This window comes from Podarcis muralis, chromosome 11 (assembly GCF_964188315.1).
Source record: "Podarcis muralis chromosome 11, rPodMur119.hap1.1, whole genome shotgun sequence".
NCBI classification, from domain to species: domain Eukaryota; kingdom Metazoa; phylum Chordata; class Lepidosauria; order Squamata; family Lacertidae; genus Podarcis; species Podarcis muralis.
In genome coordinates this window covers 46,214,728-46,232,373 of record NC_135665.1, presented here as the reverse complement: position 1 = coordinate 46,232,373, position 17,646 = coordinate 46,214,728, and the positions used below count along the sequence as shown (strand labels likewise).

Here is a 17,646-nt window from a genome sequence, read left to right as displayed (position 1 = left end):
TTTATTTTTTTTAAAATTAAAAATCCAGCCAGCATGCATGTTCACCTCTGGTTATAATATTTATAGACATTCATTGCAGTTATCTATTTTTGACACTTCTTGATTTTTTTTTTAGTGTGGCAGCATTCCCTGCCTGTTGATATCAGGCAGCTGCTTTCACTGTACTCTTTTCTCCAAATATTACAGTGGTACCTCAGGTTAAGAACTTAATTTGTTCTGGAAGTCTGTTCTTAACCTGAAACTGTTCTTAACCTGAGGCACCACTTTAGCTAATGGGGCCTCCTATGCCGCCGCTGTGCGATTTCTGTTCTCATCCTGAAGCAAAGTTCTTAACCTGAGGTACTATTTCTGGGTTAGCGGAGTCTGTAACCTGAAGCGTCTGTAACCCGAGGTACCACTGTATTGTTTAGACAAGCCTACCCAGATGTTTAAAATGCTGGTGTGAGTTTTAATCTGTTCTTAGTCTATTCTTACGTTAGCTTTTTGAAACTCTTAAATTATTTGTTGTTAATTTTTCTTAATAATTGATTATTTTCTTGATAATTTTATCCTTTTATCTTTTTGTAAACTGCTTTGAGCTTTTCTTTTTCAAAAAACCAACCAACCAACCAACCAACCAACCAACCAACCAACCAACCAATCAAGCAAGCAGTGTATAAATTTTATGAAATATAGAAACATACTTACTTCCCTTTCTTTTAAAAGGAAACCATTCAAGCCTGAGAAAGAGGGAGCACTCCAAATCATGGTAGGAGACCGACATCTTCTGGTCAATGAGGAAATTGCACAGCATTTTGAAATCTCTATACCTGCGTCATAATATACAGTACCAGACATAAACAGTAGAGGCTGAATTCAACTACCTGATTCTGACAGGTTTACAATTGTTAGCTACGATCAATGGAAATAAATGCACGCAATTCTCTTCCTATGAATGCTCTTTAAAATATTGAACATTCAAAAGCTCCAAAGGTGTCACAGCTCACAAACAAACAGCAATTCCCCAAACCTATGGGTTGGGAGGATTAGCAGACATCAGCTGAACCAGTAATAAACCATCAACACGCAGATGGTTCAATGCTAATTGTATTCTTTCTAGCTAGTAAATAAAGTGCCCAAACACATTCATTGCACAGCCTTTCCTACAAGGGAAATAGAATTAAGCACTTACAAGATTGCTAGCAAAGTAGAACAGATGACTCCCATGGCTGGATGTTTCAGAAGTGGCTGGGAACCAGCTCTCCGTGTCCTCCCCCCCCCCCTTTTATACCCTCAGTATTGCACCAATTATTATTATTAATTTTATGCCAAAACCATTGGCTAGTAACATTATTACCCTTGTCCCAAATGACAACAGATTGTTTCAGGAGGTTTTCAGCACTGCATCCTGTTTTCGCTGACTTGTCTTAACCACAAAGCCACCTGGAACTTGTTGACATCACCTTTGTAATCGAAGGATGCTCTCTCACTCTTTGAACCTGTCCTGTTTTCTGTTCCACTAACCTGACAGTTACAGTTAAAATGTTCCTGAAAGCCTCTCTTATGTCAAGCTTCCTGAATTAGAATATACAGGGGTTTAATACTCTAGAATAGCTCCTATATTCATGTAGCAAAAAGGGACGCCCTGCCGCTGCTGTTGTGCCACCCCATTGCCACCACAGCCTCCCTTACCTGGATTGCAGCAGCAGTGGCAACAGTGGCTTTGTCTCAGGGCCAGCACAACACATGGAGTCACATGAGGAAGGCAGACCACCTCACCTCTTTTTACTCCAGCTGTTAATGGCAGCAGCCCTGGCAGGCTCAGCACCATGTTTTGAGGAAAGGGTCAGGATAGGATAGAGCGAGGGAAGCAGTGGCAGTATTGCAAGAGGGACCATAGCAGTGGGAGGGGTTGCAGCACTGGGGTCTGTAGAAAGGGAAATGCAAAACCCTCCGTCTCCCAATTTGCCACCTGATCCACATGGCTCAAGGTTATTCATGGTTGGGACAGCTCCCCATCCCACCCAATCCTGCATAGTTCCATTGGGGCAAAAAACAAATGAATTTCCTTTCTCCCAAACTTCCAGCTAATGTGTGTGTTACTTTAAACCACATGAGGGCACTGTTTGTCTAGTAACCTGGTCAGCTCTTGCTTGGTAGCCATTGTCTGCAGCCCTAAAACCTGGCCCATTTTGTTGTTCTCTCCCAGCTTGTTGAGATAAGGTGTCTACTGTTTTCTCTTTCATCTCCAGTCATCCTGTAAATGGCTCCTGCCAAGATAGTGAAACAGACTCCCATGACAGGTGATGGACTATCCTTCACTGAAGGTTTTTAAGCAGAGGTTGGATGGCCATCTGTCAAGTATGATATAGTTGAGATTGCTGCATTGAAGGGGGTTGGACTAAATGACCTTCAAGGTGCCTTCCAACCAGTCTGATTCTATGCTCTTGCATGAATAAAGCCTCTGAACTCTAGAAATTGTAAATGATCATTTCAATCTCACTCACCCAAGCTGCAAACTCTCCTAACAGGTATTGCCCTTACTGTGAAGTAATTTTGGAAAGCCGTAACAGTTTGTACGACAGTGCTTTATAAAGTACAACTGGGGCCTTAGATTGGTTTCATGTTGATGCCAGTGGCATGCCGATGGAGGCAGATGTATGAACAGCCCAAGTTAAAAACCATGGTGAATTGTAATGGCCAGTTTTTATTTTGAAAAATTCAGACACTATTTCACAGTGTTTCCTGCCTTTCACTTGGCACACTTATTGTAGCCATTTCATTAGGCTCGTCCAGTTTCTTTGTCTTTTATCACACTCAAGGGAAAACAGAGGTTTATGTAACTCCAGACCTGCCAATCTGGAAAAATGCCCAGTGGTATTCCTTTCCTAATAGCTAAAGTTTCCAACAAAGAAAATAGAAAGGGAGCTCAAGGTTGTAAAAAGGTAGGATTTCACTTCGGAATCCAGTTCCTAAATCTGCAGGAGAATAAGGTTTCTTTTGTAGTTTTATATTTCATCCTTTATTATAGATTATATTTCACATTTTTGGATTAGATCTTATACAATGAGACCTGCAGCAAGATTTAACAACATGGGAGTCCTTCTGTTCACTTTGCTATCCTTTAATGGCAAAGTGAACATATACAGGCAGAAAATTGGGGTATAGATTTTAAAATCCTTATATACATTTTGGTCAACATAACCAGTAAGATTATTTTTTTCTTCTATTATAACTAAAACAAATGGCGCTTTTGATTGCCCCTCAGATAGTTAACCTAAGAGAGGATGGGGAGGTTGTAGCAACAATAATTTAGACCAAAGACATTTGTATCAATCAATGTTTAGGGATCTATCCATCTGTTTGGTTCACCTTTTCAGTTGTATAGTGTGTTTTAAACTGCTGTAGATTAAGCCAGCGGGACGCGGGTGGCGCTGTGGGTAAAAGCCTCAGCGCCTAGGGCTTGCCGATCGAAAGGTCGGCGGTTCGAATCCCCGTGGTGGGGTGCGCTCCCGTTGCTCGGTCCCAGCGCCTGCCAACCTAGCAGTTTGAAAGCACCCTCGGGTGCAAGTAGATAAATAGGGACCGCTTACTGCGGGAAGGTAAACGGCGTTTCCGTGTGCTGCGTTGGCTCGCCAGATGCAGCTTTGTCACGCTGGCCACGTGACCCGGAAGTGTCTCCGGACAGCGCTGGCCCTCGGCCTCTTAAGTGAGATGGGCGCACAACCCTAGAGTCTGTCAAGACTGGCCCGTACGGGCAGGGGTACCTTTACCTTTACCTTTAGATTAAGCCAAAAATCATTAAACTCATTTCCTTGTTGTTGTTTTTTTAAAAAAACTTCATCTGATGAGGATACCAATTTTCTCCTGCTGACAACACAATCAGCTGCTTGCTTGTCCAGCATGACTTGCAAATGAAATATTATTCTTTTCCTGTTTGCTTTTTCTTTCACACTTCAGATTCCTCTCAAAGGTCAAAACAGCCATTGCTACTTCGTTGTTCTCTGTTCAGCTTCTACAAAAGCTTCTCTCAAGATCCATGGAATGGGGAATATAAATCAAATGATGTTTCTCCACTTATAGCTAGATTACATAATTTATTTGAAATGTCACCAACATTTGCCAATTGTTTTAACTATTATTTCACTTTACAGTGGTACCTCGGGTTACAGACGCTTCAGGTTACAGACTCCGCTAACCCAGAAATAGTACCTTGGGTTAAGAACTTTGCTTCAGGATAAGAACAGAAATCATGCTCCGGCGGCACGGCGGCAGCAGGAGGCCCCATTAGCTAAAGTGGTGCTTCAGGTTAAGAACAGTTTCAGGTTAAGAACGGACCTCCGGAATGAATTAAGTTCTTAACCCGAGGTACCCCTGTATTTGGAATCCGTATCAATTTGATAAGGAGAAGAAACTGGGGTCTGGGGTCCTTTGGAACTTATTCATGTTTTAAACCTAGAAAAGTTTGTCCTTGATGCCAATGTGCCCAAGTAGCCTTTTGTTGGCAGTGTTGATTGGGGAGGAAGGAGAGAGGGATATCAAAGTTTTCTTTGCTGATTTCCTAACCAAGGCTTTGGGTGCATATCAACATTGGCATATGGATGAAGCTCTGCAAGTCATTCTCCTTCATGTACATGGTTACTTTGCAAGAAACGGGTATGACAGGTACCTACACACCAAGGGGCTTACAATCTAAAGACAGCAGAAGACAAGGCCAGGTGTAGTAGACAGGGGAAGAGTAAGTGTTTACTATTTAAATTACACATACTTTAACTTAGCTACAATGGGAGGAACTCAACACAGCTTTGCGCAGATCACTCCAACAGCACAAGCATGATAGAACCAACTGCCCTCTCCCCCCACATCCATTATTCTCCTTACCCCCCTACCCTGAACCAAATAGGTGGGTGCAAGGGGGCACATGGGGTTGGGAGAGGGGAAAGATGATGGGAGAGAGACCCATTGCATTAACAGGAGTCCCTCTGTGGGATTCTGCTGGCAGGACCTGAATAAGATACAGTGGTACCTCCAGTTATGAACTTAATTGGTTCTGGAGGTCCATTCTTAACTGGAAACTGCTCATAACATGAGGCGTGCTTTCGTTAATGGTGCCTCCCGCTGCTGCCATGCCGCCGGAGCTCGACTTCTGCTCGCATCCGAGGGCAAAGTTTGCGACAAAGGGCATCTACTTCCAGGTTAGCGGAGTGAATAACCCAAAGCATTCGTAAGGGGGGTGGTATGTAACACAAGGTGCCACTGTATAGGGTGCCTGGGGGCATCAGGGGAGACACTCTGCATGTTGCCACCTTTCCTTGTACATTTCCTGCATATAGTCTGTACATGCACTCATTGTACCTTGCTGGATTGTTTTTACAGAGTTTTGTGGAATTTCTGACAGTTAACGTTTATATACAGCCACTTAACTGACTCGTTTTTAAAAGAGTTTTACTTATTTTATTAAGAAATTATCAGAGCAATCTTGTACACGACTAGTCAAAAGTAAACCCATCAAGTTAAATGAGCCTACTCCTCAGTAAGCCAGTATACAATTACAAAATTTAATCTTCTGCACTCAAAGTGCCGTTCTTTGGCTTCCGGTTCTGGTTCCAGTTCCCCTTAATGGAGGCAGCTCCCACGACAGCAGGAGATCATTGGCAAAGGAAAAACAAGGATGATTGAGGGTAATTATCCTTGCAAGTTCCTCCCAGGGACTGGGGGGGGGGGTGAGGACAGGCTTCACTCACAGATCGTCTTGGTACCTGGGGCTCTTGCTCCAGCATGGAATGTGGGAGGCAGGGAGGGGCTGAGTGCAGAAGCACTTTGTCTTCTGAAAACCCTCCGACGTCACCATTAAGCAGCAGAGGTTCTCCTGTTATTTAGAGCTTAATTCGCCTGAAGTACAGGCGTGTGCTAGAAGACATGAGATCATAAACTGCGGAACTGAACCAGCTGCAAGGTTGTTAAGGTTTGAACTTGAGAGAAGACTTCATTCAGTGCAAAAGACTGTGTGGGGGAGGGGCGCCTATCGTTTTTTAAAGTTTTCTTCTCTACATTTATGATTTGGCAACCCTCCTTTGAATGTTAGTTTAAATCATATATGTACAAGTGAGAAGGGATGAAACTGGATTATAGATATGGAATATAATATACGGAACTGTGTGTGTAAAAATACCGTTCTATTGTCAAAATATTTTTTTGTTTCTAGGCTATCATGCATGAGATAATTCCTGTTTCACACAAACATACCCACAGAGATGTACAGAAATCACAGGTCTTTAATAATCCTTGTATCATATGAGTTTTAAGGCATCAAATAAATATCCTGGAACTCTCCAGAGACCATTACCCATTTTGCTCCTTAATGCTCATCAAAACCAGTGACTTTACATTTCGTAGTACAGGTAGACTTTTAAAGACATTTATGCATCCTTTATAATATTGTCTGCTTCCACTTTGGTCCTTAATGAAATAAAAGTTCAATTCACATTATACCCACAGAATACAGAAAGAGAAAACACTGTCCCCCTGACTTAACCTCTGAAGGAGCTTGAAGAACTGAAGTTGCACACATATTGCAATTGTACAGGTTTAGATAATCAGCCTCTTATTTCCCTTCCTATAATGCTCATTATATACCCAGGTTTCTGACAAGCCTGGAACAATTATACTACACTGGGCAACATGATGGAAGGTTTGGGTTGTTTGAATGTACAGAGATGACATAGCTACTGGGCTCAGGGCCATGCGGGTGGTCCCACCTGCAGGTGTCCATCATTGGCACAGGGTCTACATCAAGAATGCCTCTGCTCCTTATGCATAGCCTCCTTCAAGAAAGGCAATCCATGCAAACTGGATGGTGGAGTCTGGCGGTGGAGTCAGAAGCATGCCTAATGCTGAAGGGGGCAGGCTCTACACAGTCCTAATTCTGATACTCGGGTGAAGGATGCTATTGTCACTTAAGAAATCTCAACTATGGCTTGATTGTGTCAGTGTCCATGTGAGTTGAACACACTGAAAATTTGATGGAGGCTGATAACCTTACTTGTTCAGGTTTAGTGATAATTTTCTTACTACAAAATCCTTGGGAACATCAAAAGACAGACAAAATGTAACCAGTATCAGCCCAATTTTCAGAGTGGGCATTTGTGCAACAGGTTAAAAGATTAATTTCAGGATTCAGAAATATGTAGCTACACATCCAAGAAATGGGAGATAATTGCCTTTAAAAAATATTTTAGAAATGTCTCGGTTCTTTTATTTTTCTTAATACAGAGATTTGTGGTAATTTTACAATTCTTTGGTGAGGTCATAAATCAGTAACATAACCATAATTACCAGAACTTATTGCCTTGGCTGTCCAGCACTTATGTAAAGCATACCTCTATTGCCAGACAGACGAACTCAGGACCCTGGAATTACTACATGAAAATATTTGAAAACAATACTATTGGTTAAAATATCACAACTAAAAAAAATCTAAAGGCAGGGGCTGTTATTTGATGTCTAGTTTCCAAGCCCTTCAATTATTATCTGAACATATAAAATGATTTCTCCAAGCATTTTTTCTCTAAAAAGAAAAGGGTGATTCTTGAGATTCTAAGAGCAGCATTTGGGTCTACACAAAATTTTCTGAGCGGCTAAAATGTTGCCATCTTGACTCAATTTGCGCAAACCTGCTCTGGGTTAAAGGGGGTGAAGACATAACATACTATCAGTAGAATTCTAAATACAAACAGTATACCTGCTATATCTTTTCTTCATGGCTGGTATGGATTAGGTCTGTTGCTGCACTGCTTTCCTAACACAACAATCAGTTGAAGCCTTGAGTAACTTCTACAGTGAGTGCTGAGCCTCATATACAAAAAAGCATCTCATATATACTTAAGACTCACAGCTGAAAGTTAAGGTCAGGTTACTGTAGCCAAGAGGCCCAAACTGGTAAAACTGATTATAACTGCATATAGCAACATGGGTTCAGACGGTACTTGTATGACATCAGCATCATTTCATACATTCATTACTAAAAAGGCATTTTAAAGCACTATTTTTACATATACAGTATCTAGAAAGACCATAATCAGAAACCAAGTAGTTAATGATTCCATTGTCTGCATCTTCCTGAAGTTTTCCAGTGTGTCAGATTTCCAATAGGTTTCTTTCATCTAAACAGAACAGAACACATATAACTATATATAGAAGTACCAAACGATCTAAGATGGGGTTATGTTATTATTATATTATTCCGTATTTTGTGCTGTTATCTTGTATTTTTATCACTCTGGAATCTACAGGTGAAGGACAGCATACAAATTTAAATACTGGTTAATGCTCATCACTTTTTAAATCTGTAGTATCGCCAGCCAAGATTATGCAGTCATGGTATTCCTGCCCAGAATTTTGGTGTGATACACTAAGATGAGTGGTCTATCACCATCTACGCCCCTTGTTCCTGCAGTCTTAAGCAAGCGCTAGAGCCAGAAGCATTATGAGAACTTTGGTTGGCCACAATGCATGGCTGGTGAACTGTGTCAGTTTGATAGGTCTGAAGCTGTGTAGGCCTCCAGTAAGAGGACAATTCACCAGCCCCACAGCAGCAGTGCTCTTGCACAGCCCCCATTCATTTCGATGCAAAGTTTCTTTGGTAGCTACCTGAGCCTCATGGTGACTTCTCTTAAAACTTCCTGTTTCTAGGACATACCATAAACAATCTTTTGCAATAATATAGTATCACTCCTTCCCCTCCCCTTCTTTGAAAGCATTTTCTACTCATTTCAGTGAAGGTGGGCGAAGTTGTACATTTGGGGATTGCAAGGCAGCCCTGAAACAAGACAGGAGTACTTATTATTCAATTTCGTGATAGTCCCCAAAGCTTTCAAGTGGACTTTGAACTTACCGCCCCTTCCACAAAGAACTTAAACCTTTCTTTGCCTGGTACTGTTTTCCACACCATTGCTGTCTTCCGTTTTCCTGTACAGAAGAAGTGACATTAACGTAAGCCTGTAAACATCACAAATCATTGTTCTACCTATGTTTGGAGCTGCCCTTTTCTCTGGATAGACTATTCTGTTGTCACCTTTCATGTGGGTAACCTTCACTAACAACCAGAGAAGAGCATGCTGCCCAGGAAGAACACCATAACAAGGGGAAGACCAACCTGGTTCCACCCATCAGCCAGTGAATGTACAGCTCCCATGTTTGTTTTCCTCTTCCCCTCTCTATTTGTTCATTAGTTTTTTGAAACACATCTATTAGGGAGCATGAGCTTGCAGTCAATTCCCTTTTTAAATATTTTTAATTGATTTTTACAAATAATTTCCAAAAATCAAATAACATACTTTCTTATCTTATACAATATTTTGGACTTCCATCAACCGCATCTGAAAATTTTTCAATCTTTATCACTTAATCTACATTTCTTAATTTCTCTATTACTTTTAATTATCCTTAACTAATAGCTCTCTTCATAATCTTCTATGCAGTATTTCGCATAATCCTCCTTACAAAACTTCTTGCAGTCCTACAAGTGTAATCTGTTTGTTACAATTGCTTTTCAAATAATTCAGATATTTACTCCAGTCCTCTGAGAATCTCTGGTCCCGCAGGTTTCAGATCCTTCCTGTCATCTTATCTAATTCTGCAGAGCTGGCAGTCAATTCTATATACCAATTGCACTGTATGAAGAAGTTCTTGTCAGGGGGAAAAGACTAGCTTAGTAGCATGTAGGGAACCTCTGGCCTTCCAGATGTTGCCAAGCTACAACTTCTATCATCCTTGGCCATTGGCTATGCTTGCTAGTACTGATGGGAGTTATAGTACCATCTAGGAGGAAATACACCCAATGTAGGTATCTTCCCCTGGCATCTCCAACTAAAAATATCAGCTAGGAAGTGATGGGATGCTGTACTGGAGACTCTGGGAAGCCACTAGATGGACAAATAATTTGAGCAGATATAAGTCATCTTCCTGTGTTCTGTCTCCACTGTTGCAGGCACTATGCCTTTGAATGTTGGTTGTTGAGAATTACAGGTGGGGAGAATTCTGCTGCACTTATGTTCTGCTTTGTGGGCTTCCCATGGGCATCTAGAGACAACTATGAGAGCAGAGTGCAACTATGAGAGCAGACCTTTGGCATGATCCAGGAGAGCCCTTCTTATGTACAGACTTTTGCCTGGGAATTTGAGAGCGACTGTCATGCAGGGGGACTAAATACCGTATTTTTCTCTCTATTACACGCAGATTTTTTCTCCTAAAAAGGAAGGGGAAATGTCTGTGCGTGTTATGGAGCCAATGTGGGGGGGGGGGTCCCTGGAGCCGATTAGGGGAGCGCAGGAACAAAAATCAGCAAAAATCAATCGTGCGTTGTGTCGGAGAGGGAAACCTGAAAAGAGGAAGTGGTTACTTTCCTGCATTCTGCCTCAGGGTCTTACTGCCCACCCTCCTCTGTTTCGTTGCTGTGTTTGCTCAAACGGAACAAAGAGCAGGCAAATCCCCTCCCCTCCAGGCAAGCAGAGGGGAAAGCAGAGGTCTTTCCTTCTAATTCCTCTCCGTGCTCCTCGCAGGCAGCCAGAAAACATGCAGGAGGAGAGAGAAAGCTGGCTTCGGTTTGTGGAAACTTTTGCCTTTCTTTCCTCCCTCCCGTAAAATCCCACTCCTGCTTTCTTAGCCAGCTGCTTCTCTGCACACCGCTCTCTTGTCCCTTCTGTGTTTTTCCTTCACTCCCCACTTAAAATGTAGTTACAAAGCATGGATCCACATGGATCCTCAGGATCTTTGCATTGGGCCACCCCAAATTCACCATCAGATCACATAGCAGCCTGCCCCCCAAAAATCACACACCCACTGTTGCCTGGGGCTGCAATGGTGCAAAAATGTGGTTAAAAAGCATGGATCCACATGGATCCTCAGGATCTTTGCATTGGGCCACCCCAAATTCACCATCAGATCACATAGCAGCCTGCCCCCCAAAAATCACACACCCACTGTTGCCTGGGGCTGCAATGGTGCAAAAACGTGGTTAAAAAGCATGGATCCACATGGATCCTCAGGATCTTTGCATTGAGCTACCCCAAATTCACCATCAGATCACACGTCTGTGGCCACAGCATGAAGCACAAAAATGATACATCCACTGTTTCATTCAGAATTTTTTTCCTTGTTTTCCTCCTCTAAAAACGATGTGCGTGTTATGGTCAGGTGCGTGTTATAGAGCGAAAAATACGCTAATTTGGAATTCCTACATTTAATTACAAACTGGCATCAATTAAGAACAGAACATTTCTTGAAAATGCCACTATTAATGGGTGCAATCCAACACCTACCGAACTCAATAGCCAAGGCTGCTTAAATTTTCACCACACACTATTTAAGCATTCATATAAAAACACAGATTAAAATCGCTACTTACAGGGTCTCCGTCTGTTCAAATTCTTTTTCAACTTCTTCTGTGAGACAAAGAAAATCCAGTGATTATTTCACATATCCATTGTTGCATTAACAGGAGCATAAGAACAGGTGTGCCATGTTAAATCAGCAGGCCAGTGCATTAAGGTCTAAGTGGTTCTCACTGGCACAATGTAAACACACTGGGAGTCACAGCTGAGGCAGAGCAAAACTTACTGATCATTCAGCAATTTCCGAATGCCAATTATTTTGTCCACTTTGGAAAATGCCCAAATATGCACAAGGTGAATCTTACAAATAGAGGAAGATAATATTTGCCTACATAATGCCGTGACTTATCTAAAGTGGGAAAATACGTCCTCTAATAGGGGTCCCTTTAATAAAATATTGAGAGGGCAGGTAAGCCCTGCTCCACATAATCGATCACATGACATGGCACTCACACACCATTTGAATGGCAATGCCCATCAACTGGGAGGGAGGACAAGCGAAAGGACCTTGGCCCCTAGGAGTTGGCTCCCAAGTCCTCTAAACACTAGAAAATACCATCCAATTTGATTTATGTCATTTCTTTCTCTAGGGCAAGCTTGGCTAACCTGCGGCCCCTTTTCAGATCATCTTACATTGCAGATTACTGGTTAATCCAGGCTTTCCCAATGTGGTGTCTTCCAGAGGTTTTATACTACAAGTCCCATTATCTCCAGTCAGCATGGCCTATCATCAGCGATGATGGAAGCTGTGGTCCAGTAACATCTGTTTGGCACCACGTTGGGGTATACTGGGTTTTACTGAAGAATTATAGCGAACCCTAGAAATCCAATTTGTGTAGTGTAGGCATGTGTGGCAAAAGTGTGCTCCTCCTATATCTTACCAACTTGAAATTCTTTCTTTTTGGTGCACGCTTCATAGGCAAAAATAATAGCAACAAAAAGGACAACTTCAGCGGCTATTGCAAGAAATGGCTTGAGGGGTGTCATATAGGTGAGAACTTTGAGAGACACTTCGCCTTTTCTTGCACCTAGAGGAAACACGGCTTCACACGAGTAAACCCCAGTATCTTCCTCAGAGAGACCCATGATCTTCAGTTTTGTCATGTTGGCATGCTCTTGGGTAATGGTGTACTTTTCTGGCATCAGAGTAGTATTAATAGCCACCTGGTACAAAAACAAGTTCACAAGCATTAGCAGGGTGACACAAAATGGACTCATGTTAGCACTGGAAGTTCAGAATGTAGGAATTCAAATATGGGAATGGAATACTCCTAACAGGGAAACTAAATACGCAATGGAAAAGCAGAAAGGGAAAAGGAAATGCCGCAATTCACAAGTACTTGATTGACAGCCTGGTTTGGGCCAGGGGTTTGAATGCAAGCTTATGTTTTCCTTGGGCAAATGTTCTCCTACCCAGGACACAGTCTACTACTTAGTCCACAAACTTAAACTTTGGGGACTAGAGTCTAGTAAAGGTGGTAGGCAGTGCTTTTTTTCTGGAGGTACTCAAGGGTTTGCAGTACCAACACCTTTTTTCCCTCTAGAAGAAAAGCACTAGTGGTAGGAATCTGTTAAGGTACCTCAATAAACCTACAATGCCCAAAGTTCAATAGGGCAGGGTTCTCAGAAACTTCCTATCCCCAGGACCGAGCACTGAAATATAGGGCAGCCCACCAGTCACAAAATGTCAGCATAAACAGTTTCCCATTACCAGCATCACGTGATTTCTATTCACCAATCAAAGGACCACAGCAATCTTAACAGATGGAATCCAATGACATTATCCTGAACCAATCAAAATCTTTTCGCTCTTCAGATCATGCAATATCATGTGAGTACGTATAATCATTTTCAGTGTCTTTCTTTACTAAGACTTTGACTCATTTCCCTATTCATTAAATGCCTCCCAATATCCTCTTTCATCTGTCTACAAATCAATTCAAGATTAATCACAATTGCCATGCCTAGTCGGCTCTCTTTTCATGCATACATTGGCCACGATAGATTTTATTCTTTTCAGTGCTCTGTACAGTAAAAGGTAAGCAGCCATAGGCATTTTCAGTTAAGCTAGGTCGTAGGCTCAAAAGAAAATGGAATCCTCAAAACGATACGGCTTTATGAATGTATTTTCTGCATCATGAGTATCCCTGTGTCCAACGCTTATCCCATTTCTAGACTGCATTTGAAGAGAGCTTTCTATAAAAGTACTGAATGATGTATGTGTGCGTCCTTTATCAAGCAGAACCTCACCTGTTCACTTCCATTCTTTGTATACCAAACCCAGGAAGATGGGTTATATTGGTGGGTTTCACTGCCAACCAAACACGCCAGGACCACAAAATCGCCTACGTAACTGATTATGCGCTCAGATTTTCCATGAGGTTCAGGCACTAAGGAAAAAACAAAACACTTGTGATACTTCAGGCAGCATTTTTTTAAGACCACTTGTGAAAGGATGCATCCAAGGATCTACAACACCTATGAATAACTCCATACCATCCAACATTCCTCTGATGAAAATAGGGGTGTCCTAAGGGAAAGCGGGACGCGTGTGGCGCTGTGGGTAAAAGCCTCATCGCCTAGGGCTTGCCGATCGAAAGGTCAGCGGTTCGAATCCCCGCGGCGGGGTGCGCTCCCGCTGCTTGGTCCCAGCGCCTGCCAACCTAGCAGTTCGAAAGCACCCCCGGGTGCAAGTAGTTAAATAGGGACCGCTTACCAGCGGGAAGGTAAACGGCGTTCCGTGTGCTGCGCTGGCTTGCCAGATGCAGCTTTGTCACGCTGGCCACATGACCTGGAAGTGTCTCCGGACAGCGCTGGCCCCCGGCCTCTTGAGTGAGATGGGCGCACAACCCCAGAGTCTGTCAAGACTGGCCCGTACGGGCAGGGGTACCTTTACCTTTAAGGGAAAGCGGGACATTCTGGGATCAAATCAGAAACTGGGATGTCTTCTGTAAATCCAGAACTGTCCCTGCAAAATAGGGACACTTGGAGGATCTGCTACTTCCTTATCTTTGCTATTGTTACAGAAGGGGCCTCTGCCAATCCTAGACCATGCTAATTTCTCCCAGATGGATGTATGAACCAGAGCAAGGAAAAGAGAACTGGCCTCAAAAGAGCCAAACACAAGCAATCCATTCAATGTCCTTCCTGCATTTCCTTTCTTCGTGTAAATAGGGGTTCAGCCAACTGAGAAGCAGAGCGCTGTTAAAACATATTGCTTTAATCTCTCCGATAAATTAGAGCTCAGCATATAAAGCACGAAACCAAATGTATCTGATTAGCATCACTGCTTCTCAGTCTGATTAATGTTCGTCAGCAGAGCGTGATCTCTTTTGTCATGCTGCTCTGTTTTAATGAAAGTTTTCCTTCTTAGATAGCACGCACTGTTTTGCTGCTCAGAATAAGCGATGACGACTGGGTCTGCGGAGGTGTCAGCCAAAAGGGGTGGGGTGGGGAGGAGAGTGAACATGACATGGACATAGCCATCCCATTGTGTTTTGAAATGGTGCCTTACTGGGGCAGCACAAAGCTTTCAACAGCCATATGCATTACTTCAACTATGAGGCTCACAATTAACTTTTCTTCGGTCTCTGCCCCCATTCCATGCTTTAAAACAGCATCAATATGTTCAATGTTGTTGTTTTTTAAAGAGGTTTGCCTCCACCGATTTTAAAATAAGAAATGAAATACACAGAGCATGTATCCACATTTTAAACTCACTAAAATCAAAGCACTGTCTTGACTACAGAATACATACATTCCAAGAGTTTTAAGCCAAAATCTGGGACGCCATCTTCTCAGATGCCATCTTCCCATTTTTTTATCATGATAGCATGGCAGCCATTTTGGTTGTCATAATTTCACACCACAATTCCCCGCCCCCAAAGCGCTATTTTTCAAGTACAGTGCCACCAAATGCATGTTTTTTGACCCCACGCAAGATCACACCCCCCCAGCACTTTTGTGCTGCAAAACTGGACAAGATCCCAGCAACCAAAATGGCTGCCAGTCTCTTGCAATAAAACACAAGATGTCCCAGTTTATCTGGAACACTTGTAGGCTATGCAGAATATGGTACCATTTATATCTGCTGCCCAGATTCAACACACATTTGAGAACAAGTACAGTTTTGTTGCAAAAAAGGTGATATATTTTTAAAGTAAAATTAAGCTCAACATCTGCAACCATATGTCTGGCTAGCTGCCACATGACTATACAGTAAAATGATTTTATCTTTTTTTAAAAAAGAAAGCTTGTTTGCCATTCTCTGGGCAATCATTTGGAAGGGAAAACAGGCTGTAGAGACCTCAACTTTGGCCCTGAGCTCCAGGACTAGCTGCACCATTGTATTTTGCAACTTAGCTGAAGCTAAATGGGAGACCAATGGAAACCATATAAAAAGCCAGTTTCAATTCACTTGATAATAAAAGACTCACCAGCAGACTCCTATACATATCTACTCAGAAGACACATTGAATACAGTAGAACCTACCCCCGCAAGGAGGCATGTCTAAAATTGCAGCCTAAGGCTGCAGTTGACTACAGTAGACCTCTGAGGAAGCATGCCTAGGATAGGGAAATACATTTCATACTCATGATACAAACAAAGCTTCCACAATAAGAACGATGAATAAAGATTGGGCTTTCTACTCTCTCCCCTGATCACTTTTCTCATTGCAGAGCCTCTGAAGTGTAGGTGGGTTCCCATGAAGCAAGACACAGTGATAACAGCAAGAACCTTTGTTGAACTAACAGAACTGAACAATAAGGGCAAAGCAACTGCTTATATACATTTCTGGAGGCCTGGGCCACTCCCACTCCCACCGTGATTGGCTGTCTAAACTCCCAAGCTGCGAATCGTAACTCAGAGTTTAAGGGTCGATGGCCCAAATCCTGAAATGTTCTGTGATTGGATTTGTTGTTGTTTAGCCGTTTAGTCGTGTCCGACTCTTCGTGACCCCATGGACCAGAGCACGCCAGGCACCTCTGTCCTCCACTACTTCCCGCAGTTTGGTCAGACTCATGCTGGTAACCTCGAAAACACTATCCAACCATCTCGTCCTCTGTCGCCCCCTTCTCCTTGTGCCCTCCATCTTTCCCAGCATCAGTGTCTTCTCCAGGGAGTCTTCTCTTCTCATGAGGTGGCCAAAGTACTGGAGCCTCAGCTTCACGATCTGTCCTTCCAGTGAGCACTCAGGGCTGATTTCCTTAAGAATGGATGCGTTTGATCTTCTTGCAGTCCATGGGACTCTCAAGAGTCTTCTCCAGCACCATAATTCAAAAGCATCAATTCTTCGGCGATCAGCCTTCTTGATGGTCCAGCTCTCACTTCCATACATCACTACTGGGAAAACCATGGCTTTAACTATACGGACCTTTGTTGGCAAGGTGACGTCTCTACTTCTCAAGATGCTGTCTAGGCCTGTCATTGCCCTTCTCCCAAGAAGAAGGCGTCTTTTAATTTCGTGGCTGCTGTCACCATCTGCAGTGATCATGGAGCCCAAGAAAGTAAAATCTCTCACTGCCTCCATTTCTTCCCCTTCTATTTGCCAGGAGGTGATGGGACCAGTGGCCATGATCTTCGTTTTTTTGATGTTGAGCTTCAGACCATATTTTGCGCTCTCCTCTTTCACCCTCATTAAAAGGTTCTTTAATTCCTCCTCACTTTCTGCCATCAAGGTTGTGTCATCTGCATATCTGAGGTTGTTGATATTTCTTCCGGCAATCTTAATTCCAGCTTGGGATTCATCCAGCCCAGCCTTTCGCATGATGTATTCTGCATATAAATTAAATAAGCAGGGAGACAAAATACAGCCTTGTCGTACTCCTTTCCCAATTTTGAACCAATCAGTTGTTCCATATCCAGTTCTAACTGTAGCTTCTTGTCCCACATAGAGATTTCTCAGGAGACAGATGAGGTGATCAGGCACTCCCATTTCTTTAAGAACTTGCCATAGTTTGCTGTGGTCGACACAGTCAAAGGCTTTTGCATAGTCAATGAAGCAGAAGTAGATGTCTTTCTGGAACTCTCTAGCTTTCTCCATAATCCAGCGCATGTTTGCAATTTGGTCTCTGGTTCCTCTGCCTCTTCTAAATCCAGCTTGCACTTCTGGGAGTTCTCGATCCACATACTGCTTAAGCCTTCCTTGTAGAATTTTAAGCATAACCTTGCTAGCGTGTGAAATGAGTGCAATTGTGTGAAATGAGTAACCTTGCTAGCGTGTGAAATGAGTAGTAGATGTGATGGTCATCCGAACTGAATTCGCCCATTCCCGTC

At 42.7% G+C, this 17,646-nt stretch overlaps 1 protein-coding gene across 3 annotated transcripts in view; it reads right to left on the bottom strand.

The window, feature by feature from the left end:
- Positions 1-6,236: 6,236 nt before the first annotated feature.
- EMB (embigin) overlaps positions 6,237-17,646 on the bottom strand; it is a 31,032-nt gene continuing 19,622 nt past the window's right edge. For 2 of the 3 annotated variants that reach the window (XM_028748966.2, XM_028748968.2), the window contains 5 exons: positions 13,620-13,759; positions 12,251-12,533; positions 11,384-11,420; positions 8,873-8,946; positions 6,237-8,141 (listed from right to left, as the gene is read on the bottom strand). In XM_028748966.2, the coding sequence (XP_028604799.2) occupies positions 8,892-8,946; positions 11,384-11,420; positions 12,251-12,533; positions 13,620-13,759 (515 nt within the window). In that variant the 3' untranslated portion in view covers positions 6,237-8,141; positions 8,873-8,891. The remainder of the gene's footprint in view (positions 8,142-8,872; positions 8,947-11,383; positions 11,421-12,250; positions 12,534-13,619; positions 13,760-17,646) is intronic. The other variant, XM_028748967.2, reaches the window with a different exon arrangement.